Source organism: Suncus etruscus, chromosome 14, assembly GCF_024139225.1.
Source record: "Suncus etruscus isolate mSunEtr1 chromosome 14, mSunEtr1.pri.cur, whole genome shotgun sequence".
NCBI classification, from domain to species: domain Eukaryota; kingdom Metazoa; phylum Chordata; class Mammalia; order Eulipotyphla; family Soricidae; genus Suncus; species Suncus etruscus.
The window spans coordinates 676,837-701,796 of NC_064861.1; the positions used below are offsets into that span (position 1 = coordinate 676,837).

Below are 24,960 nucleotides of genomic sequence, written 5' to 3' on the forward strand. Positions count from 1 at the left end.
TTGGCTTTATTCTATATTCAGCTAGAATTCAGCAGTTTATTTCATAATCAGATCTGTTTCTAATAGTTATATCTCTGACACCTGTAATATCAGAAATAAAATCTTGACAACATCTCTTATTTCTTTCACTAAATTTAGTTTTAGGACATTGTCCGTGAGTAGGGCATAATGTATACTCTCACAGGATTTCCTTCACAGGATATTTTGTCTGTGTCAATGAGTGTATTTGCACTCTAGCACTATTTCCTCTCTTCCTTTCTTTCAAAAACTGTAATTTACAAATTCACTGGTAGTTGAGTCTTAGGCATTCAGTGCTCCAATACACCAGCATCAGCATCTTTTCATCATTGTCCCATGCTTCTGACACCACCCACCCACCTACCACCGCCACCTGCAACCTTGACAGGTATATTTCAGTTTCTAAACTACAGTGGTTGTAGTTTAAATCTCATATTTTCAGTGCTGTGGAGTCTGTACTTTAGTGTGCTAGTCTCCCATATCACCAATAAAACTGAGGTCCCCACCCAGTTCCCTCATTTCTTCCTTTCTCATCTTTTTCCTTCCCCCTTGATTTCTATTCCTTTCTGTATTCTCTATACTCTGGGGTTAGGGGTCAATAAATTCAAACAAAAGATAACTAGGAGGAGGGGCAGGAGTGGTGACGCAGCAGAGCAGTAGGGCTTTTGCCTTGTATTCCGCTGACCTCGGACAGACTGTGGTTCTATCCTCTGGTGCCCTATATGGTCCCCCAAGCAGGAGTGATTTCTGAGCACATATCCAGGAGTAACCCCTGAGCAACACCGAGTGTGGCCCAAAAACCAAAAAAAAAAAAAAAAAGATAACTAGAAAGAAAACCAAGGTTTATTCATTTTGCCTTCCACCTCTACTTCCCTCCCTCCTTCCTTCCTTTTTTATCTTTCTTTCATGTAGAATTCTAGCATACATTTGCTAGAATGGATGCTATCCATGCTTGCTTTGTAAAGCTATAGATTCCTTTTGCACACTGACCTAATTTGAAGATTTACTTTATTAGATAGAAAAACAGGAGGCAGAAAACCATCGACTACAACAGGAACTACAAGATGCCAGAGATCAAAATGAGCTCCTGGAATTTCGAAACCTAGAACTAGAAGTAAGGAAATCATGATGATATTAATATAAACAGTCATAATAATTTACATGCAGCAAGGATGTGCTATGTGTGAGATGCTAGAGTAAGCATTCAGATGCATACTATCCTTTGAAGTTTTTAATCACAAATAAAACTTTAGAAAAGAGGCATGTCATATTAAATCACTTGCCCATATACAATGACTCTACAGTGGTAAAATTCTGATGTAACTCAGATTTGTCTGTTCATATTTATATTTTTATTACTTTGTCTTTATAAGACTAATGAATATTATTTAAATTATTTAAATATTATATTTCAGAGCTGATCAATACTTTAATTTTTTCCATTCTCCACTGAATTCTTATTCACACATTGTCAGAATCACATATTGTAACTTAAATTGTACTGCTTATAAAAATTGTAGCTGTTAAATTGAATTTATAAGAAAACGTTTTCAGTCTCTAATGCATTTATGTAAAAACTAAAAGCAAAATTAGCTTATTGTAGGAAGTGCTATGATAATCTGACCAAGCTTCCATCTTGTTTTTACATAGAATATATCAATAAGATCAGATTTTTATTGTATTATGCAAAATCTGACTTTGAACCTGATTGTATGTGAACATGAAACATATGAGAAAAATTCAAGTTTATTTTTTATTAATAATCCAATAATTTCTTTTGGTGGTTCAGTTGAATTAACGTTGCTGTGCTTCAATGAAAGTAATTTCTACCAAATGACATTGGTAAATAGCTAACTGCACTAGTGAACACAGACAACTGATTTAAATATTTTATCAATTGCTGCTCTTTTTTAAAATTCCCATATTTTTTTCTCTGTATTTTTAAGGAAAGAGAGAGACGATCACCTCCGTTTAATCTACAAATTCACCCATTCTCAGATGGTGTGAGTGCTCTACAGATCTACTGTATGAAAGAAGGTGTCAAAGTAGGTAGATGCTTAATTTTTTGTTGTTGTTGTAGAAATTAGAGAAAGTTGGGAATTGAAGAGACTGCTCATGATAAGTTTCTTTTTTGGTCACTATCACTTGAGTACATTTTTTATATTATACATAAGTAAAATATTATAGTATATTATGTATGTTATAAGGTATATGTATATATGTCATATACATGTATATATACACATATATGTATATATATCATATATGTGTATATATATGCCATACAGTATACATATGTCATATAGCATAATATATACTAATTATATATAGTATTATTTATACATAAGTAAAATTTGTAAAACCTAAAGTAAATGTGGAACATATATATGAATGGTAATGGCAAAAAATACAGTAAACTGATTATTTAGAACAAAATAATATAACAGAATGGTACAAACACATATTGCTAAAATAATTATGCTTAGTTATTTATAAGAAACATTAAATAAATTTAAGAACTATTTCAAACATATAAGATAAAAACTATTTAGCCCTTTATATTATGCTATTCTAAGAGCTTTAGAGTTCATAATTTTGGAATTTCCAGAAAAGAGAGATCATTTTCATTATATTCTCTCTTAATGCAATGATATCACATTGTAAATATGTTTTAGTTAGGAAACCTCTTGCTTTTCCTGGTGCCTTGTACTATTTGCTCACATTGAACTACCAAATATGTTTGTGTTAGCTGCCTTCTCTCTACCCATGAGATAGAGCTTGACAATCTTCCTGATTGTTTGAGATTTGCTATACTGGTATTTGAACATAAGTAAATGGAAAGAGTGAGACTAATGAGATGAAAAAGTAGATGTATGTGTGGAAAGTGCAGACTAGATGGTCATATTCTTAAATCCCTTTCATGGTCTAGCTTCAAGGCTTCCTGGGCTATAAGAGAGTTTTAAAAGTAAAGCAACCCTTTGATTCCACTCTAATTAAATGAAAAGCACTTAACTTTGTCTTTTCTCAGATGCTTTTCACAATTAGCATATGCTATTGTATGCTATTTATATTTAAAGGGGATCCAATCGGGTCAGCTGTGAGCACCCACTGTGTACTCTGACCCCAGGTACGTCTTAGATTTAAATACAATTACTTTATTCTTTAGTTCAGCCTATGAAGGAGATATTTATGATTTCCATTTTGCAACTGATAAAATTGAGAATAAGGGGCCAGAAAGATAGCACAGCAGTAAAGTATTTGCCTTTCATGTGGCCAACCCAGGACTGACCCGGTTCAGTTCCTTGCATCCCAGATGGTCTCCCAAGCTTGACAGGAGTGATTTCTGAGCACAGAGCCAGGAGTAACCCCTGAGCATCACCGGGGTGTAGCCCCAATACTAATCAACTAATAAATAAATAAACCAAAGTTTAAAAAATAAGAAATTGAGAGCTATTTCATTGTCTTATATTCACACTAATTAAAAGAAATAGTAAAAAAGAAAAACAAAGTGAGTGTCAGACTGACAACAAAGAAAGAACAGGCCTTAAATCTTTTCTCTAACTTAAAGTTTAAGAATTAATTTTTGTTTATTTGGTTTTTGGGTCACACCTGGCAGTGCACAGGGGTTGGCTACTCCTGGCTCTGCGCTTAGAAATTGCTCCTGGCATGCTCGGGGACCAAATGGGATGCCGGATTTGAACCATCGTCCATCCTGGGTTGGCTGCGAGCAAGGCAAATACCCTACCGCTATGCTATCTCTCTGGCCCCTAAGCATTAATATTTTGTAACATTGTATATTTGGCTTGATTTTTCAGGATGTGAACATCCCAGACCTCATAAAGCAGCTTGATATCTTGGGTGATAATGGGGTAAGTATAAATTTATTAGATGCAATGATGACACAGATTTTTCTTTTAAAATATACTTGCCAATACATCATGTGTAAAATACCAAATGGAAAACCATTTTCATTTAAGGATGTAGCTCCTTGTGGAGAATTGACAATTTATCTAAACAACTTAATTTCTAAACTCTCTCTAGAATAAGTTAGTGACACGATTGGAAACTTGTAAAATGCTGTTCATGAACAGGTTTGAGACTTCAATGTGCTCCCCATTTGCAATGATTACAGCTGATTACTTCCGATGGTTGCTAGGAGGCATCTGGCATGAAATAAATGGCTCATACAATCTCCATTGCTGTTAAATAGCATGGTTAGTGTTCCTTGCATAAAAATGGACCAGGAAGGTTGGAGAGACAGTACATCAGATAAAGCAATTGCTTACACACATTGAACCTGGATTCAATCCCCAGCCCTGGATCCAATTCCCCGAACCCACCAGGAGTGATCCCTGAGTATAGAGCCAGGAGTAAGAACCTCTGAGAGGGTGACCCCAAAACAAAATAAAGAAAAGTAATGATTCATTGTGATACATGTAGTCTGATGTAGTTACACCATCGCCATTTCCCATGAAAAATGATTAAAGAAACAAAAATCAATTAAATTATATCAAACTTTTATGAATTCGTTATCTTTTTTGAGGGGGGTTGGGCTACATCCTGCAGTGCTTAGGGGTTACTCCTGGCTCTATGCTCAGAAATTGCTCCTAACAGGCTCGGGAGACCATATGGGATACTGGGGATTGAACCTAGGTCTGTCTCAGGTTGGCTACCTGCAAGGCCAACACCCTACTGCTGTGCTATTGCTCCAGTCCTGAATTTAATATCTTAATTTTATTTTGGTTTCTGCTTTCCTATTCTGTGACTATTAATAAATATGCTGTATAGAAACATATATCAATTCAGTAGAAGCGTAAAAATATCATTATATACATGATACAGGTTTTGAATGAATCCTTTATGAATTATTAGTCAACAGGTTGAGCACATGCTTTGCATGCAGGAGGCTTAAATCTGTACACAGCACTGCATGGTTTTCCAGGCAAGAAAAACCAACAACAAAGAATTATTAGTCAGTAGAAATTTGTGAATGTTCCATGCATGCACATGCTATAGTCTCTGTATCAGGCAGTAAGAAAAGATTTTTTGAGTACTGAGAGATGATATAGTAGATAAGCTCTGCATGCTAATGACCTAGAGTTGATCCCTGACATCTCATAAGTTTCCTCCAGCTCTGCCAGAAGTGATCCCTGAGAATAGCCTGGAATGAGTCCTGAGCACAATTGATTGTGTTCCAAAACCAATATTAAATAAAAATATAAAGAAAATATTTTCTCTAATATCTTCAGCTGATTTTCTTTCTGTTTTTCTTTCACAGAACTTAAGAAATGAAGAGCAGGTAGCCATCATTCAGGCTAGTACTGTGCTATCCCTGGCAGAAAAGGTAAGAAATTGAGCTCTAATGTGATCTTAGAGTGGACAAACCCCTTATGAGCAGGGGAAGGTTTAAAGTGTTTTCTCAATACATAACATTCCCCCACTGAATACCTAATAAATATTTATTTGTTTTGAGGCCACATATGGCCGTGACCAGGCAGTTACTCTCAGATCTGCACTCATGAATTACTCCTGACGGCTGGAGGGACTATATGGGATATTGGCAATCAAATCCAGGTCAGAAGTGTGCAAGCAAATGCCCTGCCTTTTGTCTTGTTGCTCTGGACCCTGAGTATTTCATTTTTAAGTGTGATAAAACTCAGTTGATAATAGAAAACATATTAAAAGAAAAACTACAGTGATTTAGGTTGAGAGGATAATTCTTGCTTTCAAGTATTTTTAAACTTAGAATAATACTTTTATAAAACATATCAATAATACTATATATCAATCTGATATAATTTATTTATATAATTTTTCAAAAATGAAAATATTATTTTAAAGTGGAAATTATAGGCTCAACAAAATAGAGTGGTTAATGCGTCTCTTTTATGTCTGTGACTGGTTCTATTCCCAGTAACACGGTGGTCTCCTGATCATCTCCAGTAATGAGACCTGAACATAGAGCTAGGAGTAACCCCTGAACTTTTTCAGGTGTGTTCAGAAATCCAGAAAAGGAAAGAAAAGAATATCAAATAAATATCTTTACTTAAGCAGTTCCTACCAATATTGGAAAACAATATAGAAAAATTACTTGAGAAATGGCTGAAATTACTTGAGAATGTCAGAGCAGGGTTCTTTTTTTTTTAATTTTTTTGTCAACTTTGTTTGTGTCTTTTGTTTTTGTTTATTTTGGGTCACACCTGGCAGCACTCGGGGGTTACTCCTAGCTCTGTGCTCAGAAATCGCTCCTGACAAGCTCTGAGATGCCAGAGATCTAATTCGGGTCTGTCCCAGTTCAGCCACATTCAAGGCAAATATCCCACCACTGTGTCATCGCTCGAGCTTCCAGAGCAGGGCTCTTTTAAAGGCATGCTCATAATATGCATTGTTCTCGCCAATCCTGTAACCTAGGAAGGGTTCACTGCAAGCTCATTCTGAAAAACCAATTAAGGTGTCAGAAACATGTGCTATGGCCCTCCTTGTGTCAAACCCTTGTAAATGGCAAAGACAAGAGCTAAGAAAAACCCAATATAACTGGTTCTATTCAGGATGCTTTGTGTACACATAACAGTCATGTGTGTTCATGGTTGAGAACTGTAATAGCTTTTAAGATGCCTTTGTAATCCCCACATGTGTGTATGCTTTTCTAACAAAATCACAGATAAGCAATCGATTTTTGCCAATATGAAATGAAAGAATTATAGAGGTCAAATGTGACTCAGTTATGTTACTCAAAGCAAAACACAAGGAAAAGCAATAAGGAAGGAAATGAAGTGGGAAGATTGCTATGAATGATAAATTCATTAAGCAAAATCCTTTTTCTGGGCCAGAGCAATAACGAAGCAATAGGGCATTTGCCTTGCTCTCAGATGACCCAGGATGGACCTCTGTTCGATCCCTGGAATCCCATATGGTCCCCCAAGCCAGGATTTCTGAGCACATAGCCAAGAGTAACTCCTAAGAGTCACTGGGTGTGGCCCAAAAAGCAAAACAAAACAAAGAAAACAAAAAATCCATTTGTATCATGATTCTAAAGAAACTTTAAGTGTGGAAAAATGACATTTAGCTGAAAACTGGGAAAATATTAGTAGAAACCAGATATCCAAAGACAAATTAGAATCAATGTTAATTTTACAAGAGAAAAAAAAAGAATTTGTGATTATTAAAAAGGATTTATATGTTATGGTCAGAAAGAAGGAAAGAAAGACATAATGCTTCATGTTTCTTTTTTTCGTTTTGTTTTTACTCATTAACAATGTCATGGTAGTTGTTAGTGTTCCTTCTGCACTCACCACTCCTTGAGGTGAGCTTCATATCATGAGCCAGTTCTTTTGGCTCTCATTTTTGGGCATTAATACAATCATACCTTTCATTTTTCTTAAAATCCATAGATATTTGAGTTTTTTTTACTTTGATTTATTTCACTCAACATAATAGTTTCCAGTTCCATCCATGTATAGGAAAATTTCATGACTTCATCTCTCCTGATGGCTGCATAATATTCCATTGCATATATGTACCACAGTTTCTTTAGCCATTCATCTGTTAAAGGGCATCTTCGTTGTTTCTAGACTCTATCTATTGTAAATAGTGCTGCAATGAATATAGGTGTGAGGCAGGGATTTTTGTATTGCATTTTTGTGTTCCTACGTTATATCCCTAAGAGTGGTATATGTAAATCATATGGGAGCTCAATTTCCAGTTTTTTTTTTTTTTTGAGGAATCTCCATATTGCTTTCTCTAAAGGCTGGACTAGATAGCATTCCCACCTCCAGTGAATGAGAGTTCCTTTCTCCCATCATCCCCACCAGCACTTACTGTTTTTGTTCTTTATAATGTGTGCCAGTCTCTGTGTCTTGAGATGGTACCTCATCGTTGTTTTGATTTACATCTCCCTGATAATTAGTGATGTGGAGCATTTTATCATGTGTCTTTTGTCCATTTGTATTTTTTCTTTGAGGAAGTGTCTATTCATTTCTTCTCACCATTTTTGATTGGGTTAGATTTTTTTTTCTTGTTAAATTCTGTCAGTAAGTTGTATATCTTAGATATACAACTTTGTCTGATGGGTATTGAGTGAATAGTTTCTCTATTCTAAGGGTGGCTTTTGTATCCTAGGCACTATTTCCTTTGAGGTGCAGAAAATTCTCAGCTTAATATAGTCCCATCTTTTTATCTCTGTTTCCACTTGTATGGAGAGTGCTATTTCCACCTTGAAGATGCCTTTAGTCTCAGTATCATGGAGTGTTTTACCTATGTGCTATTCAATATACCTTACGATTTCGGTTCCGATATTCAGGTCTTTGATCCATTTGGATTTGACCTTTGTGCATGGTGTTAGATGGAGGTCTGAGTTTGCTTTTTTGCAAGTGTCTGACCAGTTGATCCAACACCACTTGTTGAAAAAGCTTTCCTTGCTCCATTTTGCATTTCTTGTCCCTTTATGGAAGGTTAATTAATTGTATATCTGGGGCATATTCTCTGAATACTCAAGTCTATTCCACTGATCTGAGGGTCTGTCTTTATTCCAGTATCATGCTGTTTTAATGACTATTGCTTTGTAATACAATTTAAAGTTTGGGAAAGTGATGCATCCCATACTCCTTTTCACAAAGGTTGCTCTAGTTATTTGTGGGTGTCTATTATTCCAAATTAATTTCAGGAGTGTTTGATTCACTTCTTTGAAGAATGTCATGGGTATCCTTAAAGGGATTGCATTAAATCTGGGAAGTATTGCCATTTTAGTGATGTTAATCCTCTGAATCCACGAGCAGACACATACTATCTCCATTTTCTTGTGTCCTCTTTTATTTTTTGAAGCAGTGTTTTGCAGTTTTCTTTGTATAGGTTCTTCATGTCTTTAATTGAGTCTAAGTTGACTCAATTTATTTGAGTTTGTGTGACACTAACAGGAATTGGGTTGTTTTTTTAACGTCCATTTCTTCTCTATTATTATTGGTGTATAATAAGACCATTGATTTTTGCTTGTTAATTTAGCAGCCTGCCACTTTGTTATATGAACCTATTATTTCTAGAAGATTTCTGGTAGAGTCTTTATGGTTTTCTAAATATAGTATCATGTCATCTGCAAACAGCAAGAGCTTGTCTTCTTCCTTTTCTATCTAGATGCCCTTGATATCTTTTTCTTGCCTAATCATTATGGCAAGACCTTCTAGCACTATGTTGAATAAGAGTGTTGAGAGAGGGTAGCCTTGTCTTGTATCAGATTTTAGAGGAAGGTCTTTTAATTTATCACCATTGAGAATAATATTTGCCATTATCTTGTGGTAGATGAACTTGACTATGCTGAGAAAAGTTCCTTCCAATCCATCATGATGAGAGTTTTTATCAAGGATGGGTGTTGGACCTTATCAAATACTTTCTCTGTATCTATTGATATGATAATATGCTTTTTATTTTTTGTTGATATGGTGTATTATGTTGATTTATTTACTTATGTTAAACTATCCCTGCATTCCTGGAAAGAATCCTACTTGGTCAGGTGTATGACCTTCTTGATGAGGTATTAGATCCTATTTGCCAGAATTTTTTTGAGGATCTTTGCATCTGTGTTCATCAGGGATATTGGTCTATAGTTTTCTTTTTTTTTGCAACATCTCTGTCTGGTTTTGGTATCAGGGTGATGTTAGCTTCATAAAAACTATTTGGGAGTGTTCCTGATTTTTTGATTTCATGGAAGAGCCTGAAAAGTATTGGAAGTAGTTCCTCTAGAAAGATTTGATTGATTTGTTAGTGAATCTATCTGGGCCTGGGCTTATCTTTTGGGGAAGACTTTTGATTATGCTTTTAATTTCCTCAATAGAGATGCTAGATCATCCTGGCTTAACAGTGGAAGATTGAAGAAGCCCAAGAATTTATCCATTTCTTCCAGGTTCTTATGTTTCGTGGCATAGAGTTTCTCAAAGTAGTCTCTGATAATCTTTTGAATCTCTGCAGTATCTGTAGTGATCTGACCCTTTTCATTTCTAATCCTGTTTATTAGGTTTCTCTCTCTGTTTCTTTCTGAGTTTTGCTAGTGGTTTATCAATCTTGTTAATATTTTCAAATAACCAACTTTTGCTTTCAATGATCTTTCTAATTGTTTTATTTTCATTCCATTGATTTCTGCTCTAAGCGTTATTATTTTTTCTGCCATCCTATTTTTGGCCCTTTTTGTTGATCATTTTCTAATTTTAAAAACTGTGTAATTAAACTTTTTAGTAGGCCTCTTCTCCCTTTCTGAGGTGTGCCTGCAACACTATAAATTTCCTCTTAGTACCACTTTTGCTGCTCCCATAAATTCTGATAGTTTGTCATTTGTTTCCAGAAATATTTTGATTTCTTCTTTGATTTCATCTCTGATCCACTGGTTCTTCAGCAGTATGCTGTTTAATTTCCAGGTGTTAAAGTTTTTCTTCTGTGACCCTTTGTAGTTCATTACTAATTTTAGTGCCTTGTGATTTGAGAAGGTAGTCTGTACAATTTGTATTCTCTTGACTTTCTGGAGATATGTTTTATGAGCCAGTATGTGGTATATCCTGGAGAATGACCCATGTGCAAAGGAAACTAATGTGTATCCAGTTTCCTGGAGATGGAGTGGCCTATATATATATTTATATATGTATATACATATATATACTTATATATATGTGTATATATATATATATAAGTCTACTTTATTCCATTTCTCTTTTCAGATCTAATATATTCTTTTTGGGTTTCAGCCTGGTTGACCTGTCAAGGGGTAACAGGGCAGTGTTGAGGACTCCCACTATTATTGTCTTGCTATTGATGTCTTCTTTCAGGTTTGTCAGCAATTGTATCTCATATTTTGTTAGTCCCTCATTGGGTGTGTATATGTTTAGGAGAATTATTTCTTCCTGCTATACAGATCCTTTGATTAGTACGAAATGACCATCTTTGCCCTGTATAACTTTTTTGAGTCTAAAGTTTGTGTCACTGATATTAATATGGCTACTCTAGCTTTTTTTAAGGGAGTTGTTTGCTTGGACGATTTTCCTTCACCCTTTTATTTTGAGTTGATATCTGTTCTAACTATTTAGATGTGTTCCTTATAGGCAACAGAATGTTGGCTTCAGCTTTATGATTCATTTTGCCACTCTGTGTCTCTTAACTGGTGCATTTAGTCCATTGACATTGAGAGAGATAATTGCCATGGGATTTAGTTTCATCTTTGTATAGAAGTTTGTTTTGTTTGTTGGTCTATCTTGTCTTAAAATGGACCTTTCAGTTTTTCTTTTAAGACTGGTTTTGAGTCTGTAAAGTTTCTGAGCTGCTGTTTATCCATGAAGCTATGTATACTTCTTTCAAGCATGAAAGTGAGTCTGACTGGGTGCATTATTCTAGAAGAAGCATTCATTTTGTTTAGTTTTGTCACTATATTCCACCACTGCCATCTGGCCTTGAGGGTTTATTGTGACTGGTCTGCTGTAAATCTTAAGTATGTTCCTTTGAATGCAATTTTCCTTTTTGATCTTGCTGCTTTCAGTATTCTTTCCCAATCTGTGGGATTTGTCCTTGTGAGTAGGATAGTCTTGGGGTGCTTTTCTTTGGGTCTTTTTTAGCTGATACTCTTCGGGCATGCAGGATTTGGTTGCATGCAGTCTTTAGCTCTGGTAGTTACTCTGTAATGATGTCCTTGACTATTGATTCTTCTAGGGATTTTCTTCTTGGATCTCTGGGACTCCAATAATTTTTATGTTGTCTCTGTTGAATTTGTCAAGGACTTCTATCTTCATGTGTTCACGTTCTTTGAGAATTTTTTCATTGTCTAATTGTTTGCTTTAAGGTTCATTTTTTTCTGCTATATGGAGTTGTTCTGCATCTCATCTTCCAGCTCACTAATTTTGTCCTCAACTGTTGTTACTCTGCTGGAGAGGCTTTCCATTGAGTTTTTAATTTCATCTACTGAGTTTTTCATTCCTGTCATTTCAGTTTGGATTTTCCTGATTTTTATCTTTGTATTCTCTTCAGCTTGATCTATTCTTTTTTTTTTTTTTTTTGAGTTTTATGAGCATCCTTCATATTACTACTCTAAACTCCTTGTCTGAGAGGTTAACTATGTGGTTGGTACTTTCTCGGTCATCAGAGCTGCCATCTTCATTTTCTATTCATGCTATTGTCCTGCGATTTTTTTTTCCATTGTCACGCTTGTAGCTTGGCTTTTACTTCATGTTGTGGTGGAGTTCATGGGCTAGGAGATGTGTGTGGCTGTGTAGTGAAGTAGAAAGGCTGTGTTCCTCCCTGCTTCTCTGTATCCTGCCCGGCGAACCTGGATGGGATTAAGTTTGCTGGTTTCTTTTTTAGCAGTCTCCCGCAGGGATTAGGAAACCAAAAATGGAGGGATGCCTAAGCTTTTTGAATGCACCTGGCAGGAGATGGTACCGCCTTGTGGGGTGTGACCACTTACCTGGCCAGAGAATCTTAATGGGAATAAGTTCACTGGGGTCTTCCTCAGCAGTCTCCCGCAATGATCAGGAAGCCCCATATTTCTTTGGTTGATAAAAATAAACTCCTCTGTACCCTGACCTGTGTGAGTGTGATATACTTCTACTTAGCATTAAGTCCACTTAACACTCACATAGCATTTCTGTTAGGCACTATTAAAAATTCCTACTTATTGGCATCTTTCTATGTCCATTTCACACATGAGGAACCTGAAGCACAGAGAAGAGCCGCACAGCTGAAAAAGTGATGAAGTTGGGGCCAGAGAGATAGTACAGCAATAGTAGTACAGTAGTACAGTCTGCTTGCTTGCATGTAACTGACCTTGGTTAGATTATCTGGCATTCCATTGGAGCCCTGGAGCCCTAGAGGAGTGAATCCTGAGTTCAGAGCCAGGAATATCTCCTGAGCATTGGTGCTGTGGCAAAAAAATCACAAACACACACACATAAAGATTATGAAGTCAAGATTTTATGTCAGCAATCTATATCCAGAATGATTTATCTTAATCTGTGCCCAAAATTTTCCTTTAAGCATCCTTATAAAAACTGGAAGTATTCAGAAGAGTCCATAGGAGTGCATCTGCTAGAGCAGCAGTGATTTCACACAAGCCTTTCCTTATCTCATTTGTGTTGGGCTCAATAGGACAGAGCGATTTTTGCTGACCATAGTGAAAAGTGAAGAATGACACAAGCCTGTCTGTAGAAGACTCAGAGTCTGTGCAATTACCTTTGGCATGGATCTTGGTCATTCATATATCAAGGCCTTACTTTGGGATTTACAGATAAACATTTCTATCTGCATATAATTCTAAGCATCAAACTTGAATGTTCTGAGAGTAGCCATTAGAATAATACTTTAGTATAGGGAGCTATAAGTATAAGATCTTTACTCAAAGATTTGGCCTGGAACCAATTTCCAGCATAAAAATTCTATTGTGACATTGCATTCTATAATAGCTAGACCTTACGTAAAACAGTATAGGCTAGTTACTGCACTTACTATTATATGTGCTTTATTTTATTATTCCTCTAAACCATTCTATATTCATCCAGTACTTTTGCTTAATAGATAGAAAACTGAGGTATGGGATATTCAGTAACTACTTTTAAATCATGCAAGTGAATAAATAAGCAAAACATTAGTCAAACGAAAGCCTATATCTAGCCTACTTTAATTAACAATGATTTAAAACATAATCTAAGCTGCCATTTGACACAGAAATTAAACATTGGTGTCCCTAATCCAGGGCAAAAATACATACCTTCAGAAGGATGTATGTACACTGTGTTGTATATAATACAGTAACTAAGATATGGAATTGTATGTGTCCATCTAAAGATGAAAGGATTATGAATATGTGGAATACTATGAAACTGCAAGGGACAATGAAATCATACAATTTTCTGCAATCTGGTTGTAACTGGAAGGTAGTATATTGAGTGAACCAAGCCAGAAAAAAGATACAAGCATGCTTATCTGTGGTAATAACTAAAAAAGAAAATGTAATGTAGTAAAGTGGATATGTCTAGAGATCATCCTGACCCCACAGTACAGGGAGGGAAATGACAGAAAAGGAAATAAATCAAGAGGGAGACATGAGTGATTCCTGAGTGCAGAACTGGAGTGAGTTCTGAGTAACTTTGGATATTCCCCCAAAACAAACAGAAAGTTTCGATTAATTGAAAGTATTGATCACCACTAATATCATTTCCATGTAACAAAATATACTGACTATAAGGAAAAGTAAATTACTTTATATGACTTCTGATGTCAAAAAAGATTCTTTACCATTTAGCTGTAATTTTACAGACAGAAAGTAATGCCTGTTCTCCAGTTTCACGTGTCTTTCTTGTATTACAACCGTAGAGAATAGGATTTTTTCTGGAACTTGCTATTTATTTTTGCCTAATGATCTCTGACTCAGTGTTCTGTGTCTAGAACAATATTCATTTCTAAGAAAGCCTTTCATGGTTTCCTGTCATGAATTAAAAGTATATTTGTATTATTATTTTATTATAACTCTAAGTGCCCAGAACATTGTTTGACAGTGGTGGATGTCAGTGAATGCATTTGTTAATTGAAAGAAAGGACTGGGAAAGGAGAAAAATGCTAAAATATAGCTTCCAAAATTAAATGATAAACTATATCAAATTTGCACTTTACTTTTTAGTCAGTTTCCTAAGATATAAGGGCAAGAGACTACATAAATGAGTAAGTAGCAAGACATATCATATACCCTATCAAGTACTAATGAAAAATAATTTTCTTCTTGTTCCTTCTTAGTGGATCCAGCAAATAGAGGGAGCGGAGGCTGCCCTGCACCAGAAAATGATCGAACTGGAAAGTGATATGGTAAGTACAAAATGCAGTATCATAAAAAAGAAAAACTAACAAGACAAGTGGAAAATAACTACACTCTAGTATTTTATTTGGCACCGATGAAAGTTTATGATCTCCCTATTATATTGCGTACAGGTGGGGCCGGAGCGATAGCACAGCGGTGGGGCATTTGCCTTCCTTGCAGCCAACACAGGATGGACCCCAGTTTGATTCCCAGCATCCCATATGGTCCCCCAAGCCAAAAAAATATGTTGCATACAAACCATGGCACAAGATTTCAGGAAGTGTTTAACAATTTTAAGCAACTGATAGTCTCTAAAAAGTAAAATAAAATTCACATTTTATCTTGACAATATTTCCCAACTAAAGTTAAATTAGCCATTTCCTTTCTGTATCTAAGAAAAAAATGCCCCATTATGCATGTGTGACTGATTTTTAGAATCCCACATCTTTTTACACTCACTAGTGTGGCTCTGATCAAACAAGAAAAAAAAAGCAAAATTTCATAAGGAAGTAGAGAAATTTGAACTTTTATGCATGATTGACTGCAATGCAGACTGATGTATGACAATAAAAATAAAAATGAAAAGGTGGTTTTTAAAGAAAAAGAAAAAAGCTAGATAAATCTACCAAAATCATACAGCAATTTTAAATTCTGGGCATATATTGAAATTAATTGAAAACAAGATCTACAAGAGATATTAGTATATTTCTTATATAATTCAATGCAGAATTATGTATAGTTGTTAAGTACAAAGCAATTCAAGTTTACCAGTATCTCAACATATGAATGAGTGAACAAAACAATTAAAATATGTTTTACCTTGAAAAAAGACAGATACTCTGATACATGCAAATTCATCACTGAATCTTGAGGACATTATAAGAAATAATTTATAAAAGGACAGAAGCTCATTATTATACTTATATAGGTTGTCTAAAATAGTCACTTATACTATATACATATCATGACCTATAATTTTCATAGGTAAAAGAAACAAACATTTTTACTATAAACCAGAATAATAGTTGTCAGACAATAAAGAAGAAAAAACAAGGAATTGTTTAATGAGTATAAAGTTTCAGCTTTGCAACATGAAAAGAATCTTGAAAATTCAACAATACTAAAGAGCTGCAGAACCTGTGTCAGAGACAACAAAGCAGCTGACAGCAGATCCAAAGGCATTGATACCCAGAAGCAACATCATCAGTGCTCAGATAATAGAAACCCAAGGCAGGATTCAGAGCTTCAGAAAACAAATCAGAGGCAACAAGGCCACAGGCAGCAGAAGCAGAGGCTTTGGAACCCAGAAGCCATGTGGAGGTGCCCAGGTGAGGGATGAAATCCAAGTCAAAGACAAAGAGCCAGTGGAGCATGTAGCTGTGTAGAGGACTGGAGCATCCTTGCACACCTACTCAAGGATTGCCAATATGGGACATAGAAACATCACACTACAACTTTAAAAATTGGTAAATAATGCAGGCTCCCAATGCATAGAGAATTAAATTGGTAGCTCCAATGACTCAAAAAGTACCAACCACCTATTTACCTCTCAGATAAAGATTTTAGAGAAGAAATATGAAGGATGTTCATAGGACTCAAAGAAAGCATGGAACAAACTGAAAATACCACAGATAGGAATCAAGAGGATCTAAGAGTAGAAATAAGAAATAAGAGCTAAAAAACTTGGTACGTGAAATGAAAACCTCACTAAAAAAAACCTTTCCAATAGAGTAACAGTAGCTGAATATGGAATCAGTGAGCTGAAATAAAAATAAGATAAGCATAATAACTCCATACAACAGAAGAAATTGGAAAAGAACCTTAAAACAAATGATCAAAAATGGAAAAAATCCTCAAAGAATATGAATAGATGAAAATAGAAGTCTTCGATAAAGTCAACAGAAAGTACATAAGTATAATTGAAGTCTTAGAGATCCAGGATGAAAGCCCGCATGTAGGATCAATAGTCAAGGACATTATTGCAGAGAAAGTCAAAGAGCTAAAAAATATATGCAACCAAATCCTGCATGCCTAGAGTACCAGCTAACAAAGACCCAAAGAAAAGCACCCCAAGACAGATCCTAGTCACAATGATGAAACCCACAGATAGGAATGGGATAATGATAGAAGCAAGATTTTAAAGGGAAATTACATTCAAAGGAGCATCCTTAAATTTTGCGCCAGATCTGTCACAGAAAACCCTCAAGGCCCAAAGGCAGTGGTTGTGTATAGTGACAAACTTCAAAGAAAGGAATGTTTCATCTAGAATACTTCACCCATCAAAGCTCACATTCAGGTTGAAGGAAGCATACATAGCTTTATGGATAAATAACAGACCCGAAACTTTACAGACTCAAAACCAGCCTTAAAAAACAAAATGAAAGGTCTACTTTAAGACAAGACCAGAACAGACACCAAACTTCTACGAAAAGATGACACAAAATCCCATGCAATTAACTCTTTCAACATCAATGGAATAAATGCACCAATGAGATACACAGGGTGGCAAAATGGATTTAAAAGGCTGAATTCAACATTTTGTCACCTACAAGGAACAAATTTGAATAGTCAGAACAAACATAGACTCAAGGTTAAAAGTTGTAAGACAATCATTCAAGCAAACAACTCCTTTAAAAAAGGCTGGAGTACTCATATTAATATATATTACTCATATATATAGTACTCATATTAATATATATTAATATACTAATATTAATATTTAGGCTTAAAAAGTTATAAGGGACAAGGATGGACATTTAAATAATAATCAAGTGATTTGTGCAACAAGAAGAAATCTCACTCCTAAATATACACACCAAATGAGAGACTAGCAAAATATTTAATACAATTTTTGACAAATCTGAAAGAAGACATCAATAGTAACCAATAATAGTAGGAGGCCTTAACACAGCCCTGTCAGGTAGGTCAAAGAGGCTGAAAACTCACAATAATACACTAGCATTGAAAGGAGAAAAAGAAAAAAGTGGGCTAGTATTTATATATAGGGCATTCCATCCCCAGAAAACTGGATACACATTCTTCTTCAGTGTGCATGGTCATTTCCAAGATATACCACATGCTGTTCATAAAACATACCTCCATAAAATCAAGAGAATAAAAATTGTACAGACTACCTTCTCATCACAGTACACTGAAATTAGAAGTGAAATACAAAGGTACACAGAAGAAAAACTTTAACACCTGGAGATTAAACGGCTCACTACCGAACAAGAAGTGGGCAGAGATGAGAACAAAGAGGAAATCAAGATTCCTGGAAACAAATGTGAATGAAGACACAAATTATCAGAATTTGTAAGACACAGCGAAAGCAGTACAAAGAGGAAAATTTATAGCTTTGCGAGCACACATCAGGAAATAAGAAGGGGCCTATATAAATAGCTTAATGACACAGATTATAAAATTAGAAAATGATCAAAAAATGAACTAAAATAGGCAAGCAGAAGGAAATAACAATACTTAGAGCAGAATCAATGAAGTGAATATCCAAAAATAGCTCAAAAGATCAATGAAAGCAAAAGTTGGTTCTTTGAAAATATAAAGATTGATAAACCACTAGCAAAACACAAAGAAAGGGAGAGAAAAACTTAATAAACTGGATTAGAAACGAAAAGAAGTCAGCAAAAACTATCTCCTAGAGGCTCCACAGCAGCCAGATACTCTGCCTGTGAATGGGAGTGGTGTTGGACCCCTGCTATGTGCTTAGCACATGAGAAAGACTGAAAAAATCTCTCGTTGCTTCCGCCTATTTGCTTTTCTGTACCCTGAAAATCTCATAACTACATTGAGAACTATCATAACAATGTGAATGAATGAGGGAAGTAGAAAGCCTGTCTAGAATACAGGCAGGGGTGGGATGGAGAGGAGGGAGATTTGGGACATTTGGGAATGTTGCACTGGTGAAGGGGGGTGTTCTTCACATGACTGAAACCCAACTACAATCATGTTTGTAATAAAGATGCTTAAAGATATTAACAAAAAAAGAAAAGAAAAGAAAATTCTCTTGAGGGGGCCAAGAAAGACCCAGCTAAAACTATCTCCAAGAGGTTCAACAGCAGCCAGGTACTTTTCTCTCTCTCTCTCTCTCTCTCTCTCTCTCTCTCTCTCTCTCTCTCTCTCTCTCTCTCTCTCTCTTGTCTCTCTCTCTCTCTTGTCTCTCTCTCTCTCTCTCTCTCTCTCTCCTCACCCTCACCCTCACCCTCACCCTCACCCTCACCATCCTCTCTTCTCTCATCCCTGCTGTGCTTAGCCATAAGGAGAAAGACTGTAAAAGTCTCTCATACTTTTTCTAAAAAAAAAAAAAAAAAAAGAATTTAGAAGGAGAGATGTAACAGTTAAGGCACTTGTCTTGCTTTCAACTAACCTGGGCTCATCGGCCAACATCATATATAGTTCACTGAGAAGGGCCAGAAGTAATCCTTGAGTGCAGAGTCAGAAGTAAGCCCTGAGCACCTCCAAATGTGACACCCAACCTCTCCCCCATAATTAAAATGTTGATACCAGAAAGATAGCTCATAGCAGAAGTGCAGTGACTTTACACCACAGGAATCCAAGAGCCAGGCAAAGTTCTGACTGAGGATAGCCATATGTAGGTAAAAAAAATATTAAAAGTAAAAATATTTAAAGGAGGAAAAAAACCCATTTTATCAGTGCCCACATATATCAGGGTCTATTGTATGGCTGTGATTTCACTAAATAAATTTTTACATTGAATGCAGAAAAAAAAATAAAGTGCCTTTCAAAGTGCAAAAAAAAAAAAATCTCTCACTGTTTCTGCCTATTTGCTCTTCTGTCCTTTGAATTTCTCGTGAGGTCGCCTAGAAAAATCCAATGAAAACTACTTCCTAGAGGCTCCACAGCAACCACAGGGTCGAGAAGAGCATGCAGCACACTTTTTCTGCCTAATGAACCCCACTATAACACATAGGAAAAAATCACACTACAAGTGTGACAATGGGGAAACAATGTAGGCAAATACAGAGAATGAAGATGATAGCTCTGATGACCCCAAAAATACCAACCTTCTGATTAATCTCTCAGATAACAAGTTTAGAATATTTGAAATATGGAAGATCCTCATAGAAATCAAACAAAGCATAGATCAAACTGAACAGAAAGAACACAAAGATAGAAATCAGAAAACTCCAAACTGAAATAACAGGACTGAAAAACTCAGTAGATGAATTGAAAAACTCAATGGAAAGCTTTCTCAATAGGGTAGCAGCAGTGGAGGACAGAATCAGTGAACTGGAAGATGAGATGCAGAACACCTCCATACAGAAGAAGAGACTGGAAAAGAACCTTAATACAGATACTCATACAATGGGAAAAGTACTCAAAGAATGTGAACAGATAAAAATAGAAGTCTTTGATAACCTCAAAAGAAACAACATAAGAATCATTAGAGTTCCAGAGTCCCAGAAAGAATCAACAGTCAAAGACATCATTATAGAAAAACTCCCAGAGCTAAAGACTGCATACAACCAAATTCTGCTTGCCCAAAGAGTGCCAGCTAAAAGAGATCCAAAATAAAGCACCCCTAGTCACAATGAAGAATCCCACAGATAGACATAGAATACTGAAAGAATCAAGATCGAAAAGGGAAACTACATTCAAAAGAGTATCCTTAAGATTTACAACAGAGATGTCACAAGAAACCCTCAAGGCCAGATGGCAGTGGTGGGATATAGTGACAAGATTAAATGAAATGGCTGCTTCACATAAAATACTACACACAGTCCAGCCCACATTTAGGTTTGAAGGAAAGATACATAGCTTCATGGATAAGCAACAGCTCAGAAATTTTACAGATGCAAAACCAGCCTTAAAAGAAAAACTGGGGCCGGGAGGGGGGGGGACTGAAAGGCCTACTTAAGACAAGACAGATCAACAGACACACCAAACTTATACACATAGATGACATTAAATCCCATGACAATATCTTTTTCAATGTCAATGAACTAAATGCACCAGTTTAGAGACACTGAGTGGCAAAATGGATAAAATAAATAAATAAATCCAACCTTCTGCTGCCTACAACAAATACACCTGAATAATCAGAACAAACATAGACTAAAAATCAAACGATGGAGGAAAATCAGTCAAGAAACAAGTCCCTTAAAAATGCAGCAGTGGCCATATTAATATGAGATGACAAAAACTTTAGACTCGGAAATGTTGTAAGGGACAAAGATGGACATTTTGTACTAATCAAGGTATATGTACAGCAGGAAGAAATCACACTACTATAACATATGCACCCAATGAGAGACCAGCAAAATATCTAAAAATATCTAATACAATTCTTGACAAATTTGAAATAAGAGATCAATCATAACAGAATAATTGTGGGAGACCTCAACACTGCCCTGTCACAACTTGATAAGTCAACTTGATATATATATATAATATATATATATATATATATATATATATATATAGAGAGAGAGAGAGAGAGAGAGAGAGAGAGAGAGAGAGAGACTCCATCCCCAGAAACATGGATACGCATTCTTTTCTAACATACATGGGTCATTCTTCAGGATAGACCACATTCTGACATATAAAACATACCTCCATAAAATCAAGAGGATAGAAATTGTGCACACTACCTTCATTGATCATAATGTTCTTAAATTAGATGTGAACTACAAAGGGATACAGAATAAAAACTAACACCTGGAAATTAAACAGCCTACTACTAAACAACCAGTGGGCCCGAGAGGAAATGAAAACATTCCTGGAAACAAATTATAATGAAGAAACAATTTATCAGAATCTATGGGAGACAGCAAAAGAAGTACTGAGAAGAAAATTTATAGTTTTGCAAGGAGAAATCAGGAAAGAAGGGGCCTACCTGAATATCTTATTGATGAAGCTTATAACACTAGAGAATGATCAACAAAAGGAACAAAAATTAGGTATGCAGAAGGAAATAACAAAGCTTAGAGCAAAAAACAATGAGGTGAAACAAAAACAAAAAAAAAAAAAAAACAAACAATTCTAAACCAGCAAAAGCAGAAGTTGGTTCTTTGAAAAAATAAACAAGATTGATTGACAACTGGCAAAACTCCTAAATAAAGAGAGAGAGAAACTCGATAAACCTTATAAAAAGGGGGAGATCACTACAGATGTGGAAGAGATTCAAAGGGTAATCAGAGACTACTTTGATAAACACTATGCCACGAAATATGAGAACCTAGAAGAAATGAATAAATTCTTGACTCTTATACCCTTCCACGCTTAAATAAGAAAAATGTAGCACATTTAAACACCCCCATCACTTTTGAGGAAATTAAAACGGTAATAAAATGTCTGCCCAAAAACAAAAGCCAAGGACAAATTATTCACTAATGAATTCTTTCAAATCTTTGAAGAGGAACTACTACCAATCCTTTCCAGGATCTTTCAGGAGACTGAAAAAACGGGAACACTTCCAAATACTTTTTATGAAGCCAACATCACCTTGATACCAAAACCAGACAGAGATGCTGCTAAAACAGAAAATTACAAACAATATCCCTGATGAGCACAGATGCAAAGATCCTCAAGAAAATTCTGGCAAATAGGATCTAATACCTCATCAACAAGGTCATTCACCACGCTCAAGTAGTTTTTATCCCACGAATGCAAGGATGATTTAACACTCATAAATCAATCAACATATACAACATCAACAACAAGAAAAATAAAAACCATATGATCCTATCTATAGATGAAGAGAAAGCATTTGATCAGGTCTAAAACCCAATCTTGATAAAAAAAAAACTCTCATCCAGATGGGAATGAAAAGAACTTTCTCATTATAGTTAAGGCCATCTATAACAAATCAATGACAAATATTATTCTCAATGGAGAAAAATTAAAAATCTTTCCTCTAAAATCTGGTGCAAGACAAGGCTGTCCTCTCTTACTATTCCTATTCAGTATAGTACAGGAAGTACTTGCTATAGCGATTAGGCAAGAAAATGATATCAAAGGCATCCAAATAAGAAAGAAAGAAGACAAGCTCTCGCTGTTTGCAGATGACATGATACTATATTTAGAAACCCCTAAACACTACCAAAAAGCTTCTAGAAACAATAGATTAATATAGCAAAGTGGCAAGCTACAAAACTAACATGCAAAAATCAATGGCCTTCTTATACACCAATAATGATAGAGAAGAAATGGACATTAAAAAACAACTCCATTCACATTAGTGTCACACAAACTCAAATATCATGTATTCAACTTAACTAAAGATGTGAAGGTACTATATAAAGAAAACTACAGAAGTCTGCTTCAAGAAATAAGAGAGGACACATGGAAATGGAAACACATACCCTGCTCATGGAGTTTCAGGATTAACATCATTAAAATGGTAATACTCCCCCAAAGCATTGTACAGACTTAATGCAATCCCTCTAAAGATACCCATGACATTCTTCAAAGAAGTGGATCAAACACTCCTGGAATTCATTTGGAACAATAAATACCCACAAATAGCTAAAGCAATTCTTGGGAAAAGGAATATGGGAGCCACTGCTTTCCCCAATTTTAAATTGTATTACAAAGCATTAGTTATCAAAACAGCATGGTATTGGAATAAAGACAAATCCTCAGATCAGTGGAATATGCTTTAGTATTCAGAGAATGTTCCACAGACATAAAATTATTTTACGTTTGATAAAGGAGAAATCCAAAATGGAGCAAGAAAAGCCTCTTCAACAAGTGTTGTTGGCTCAACTGATAAGCCACTTGCAAAGAAGCGACCTCAGACCCCCAGTGAACACTATGTATGAAGGTCAAATCCAAATGGATTAAATACCTTGATATCAGACCTGAAACCTTAAGGGATATAGAATAACACGTAGGTAAAACACTCCATGATATTGAGACTAATGGTATCTTCAAGGAGGAAATAGCACTCTCCAAACGAGTGGAAGCAGAGATAAACAGATGGGAATATATTTAGCTGAGAATCTTCTGCATCTCAAAGGAAATAGTGCCTAGATACAAATAGTGCCTAGAAATAGTGCCACTAAATGGGAGAAATTATTTACTCAATACCCATCAGTTAAGGAGCTAATATCCAAAATATACTGACAGAACTTTACAAAAAAAAAGCATCTAATCCCATCAAAAAAATTGAGAAGAAATGAAAATAAAATTTGTCAAAAAAGAAATACAATTGGTCAAAAGACACATGAAAAAATGCTCTGCATCACTATCAGGGAGATGCAAATCAAAACAACTATCAAGTACCATTTCACACCACAGAGATTGGTACACATCACAATGAATGAGAACAAGCAGTGCTGGTAGGGATGTGGAGAGAAAGGAACTCTTTGGTTTGATTTGGTTTTGGTTTGGGGGCCACACCCCAAAACTCCCAGCAATGTTCAGGGATTACTCCTGGCTATGCACTCAGAAATCGCTCCTGGCTTGGGGGACCATATGGGATGCCAGGGGATCGAACCATGGTCTGTCCTAAGCAAGCACATGCAAGGCAGATGCCTTACCTCTAGAACCACCATGCCGGCCCTGAGAAAGAAACTCTTATTCACTGCTTTTGGGAATACTGTCTAGTGCAGCTTTTATAGAAAACAATATGGAGATTCCTCAAAAAAACTGGAAATTGAACTCCTAAATGGTCCAACTATACCACTCCTAGGGATATACACTAATAACACAAAAACACAACGCAAAAATCCCTTCCTGGGACCAGAGAAGTGGCACAAGCGGTAAGGCACCTGCCTTGCACATACTAGCCTAGGACAGACTGTGGTTTGATCCCTGGGCATCCCATATGGTCCCCCAAGCCAGGACCGATTTCTGAGCAATAGTAACCCTGAGCATTACCAGATGTGGCCCAAAAACAAAAACAAAAAAATTCCTTCCTACACATATATTCATTTCAGCGCTATTTACAATAGCCAGACTCTGGAAATAACCAAGATGCCCTTTAACAGATGATTGGCTAAAGAAACTGTGGTACATAAACACAATGGAATATTATGCAGCCATCAGGAGAGATGAAGTCATGAAATTTTCCTATACACGGATGTACATGGAATTTATTATGCTGAGTGAAATAAATCAGAGGGAGAGAGACACACTCAGAATAGTCTCAC

At 35.8% G+C, this 24,960-nt stretch overlaps 2 protein-coding genes across 3 annotated transcripts in view; one reads left to right on the forward strand and one right to left on the reverse strand.

Annotated features, from left to right (window-relative positions):
* Positions 1-24,960, forward strand: part of JAKMIP2 (janus kinase and microtubule interacting protein 2) — a 230,115-nt gene that overhangs the window by 180,390 nt on the left and 24,765 nt on the right. For both annotated transcript variants that reach the window (XM_049786880.1, XM_049786881.1), the window contains 5 exons: positions 1,034-1,132; positions 1,965-2,063; positions 3,834-3,887; positions 5,297-5,362; positions 14,770-14,838. In XM_049786880.1, coding sequence (XP_049642837.1) covers positions 1,034-1,132; positions 1,965-2,063; positions 3,834-3,887; positions 5,297-5,362; positions 14,770-14,838 — 387 coding nt within the window. The remainder of the gene's footprint in view (positions 1-1,033; positions 1,133-1,964; positions 2,064-3,833; positions 3,888-5,296; positions 5,363-14,769; positions 14,839-24,960) is intronic.
* The window catches only part of PPP3CA (protein phosphatase 3 catalytic subunit alpha), a 1,090,725-nt gene that overhangs the window by 61,330 nt on the left and 1,004,435 nt on the right, over positions 1-24,960 (reverse strand). The gene's annotated exons all lie outside the window — the stretch shown is intronic.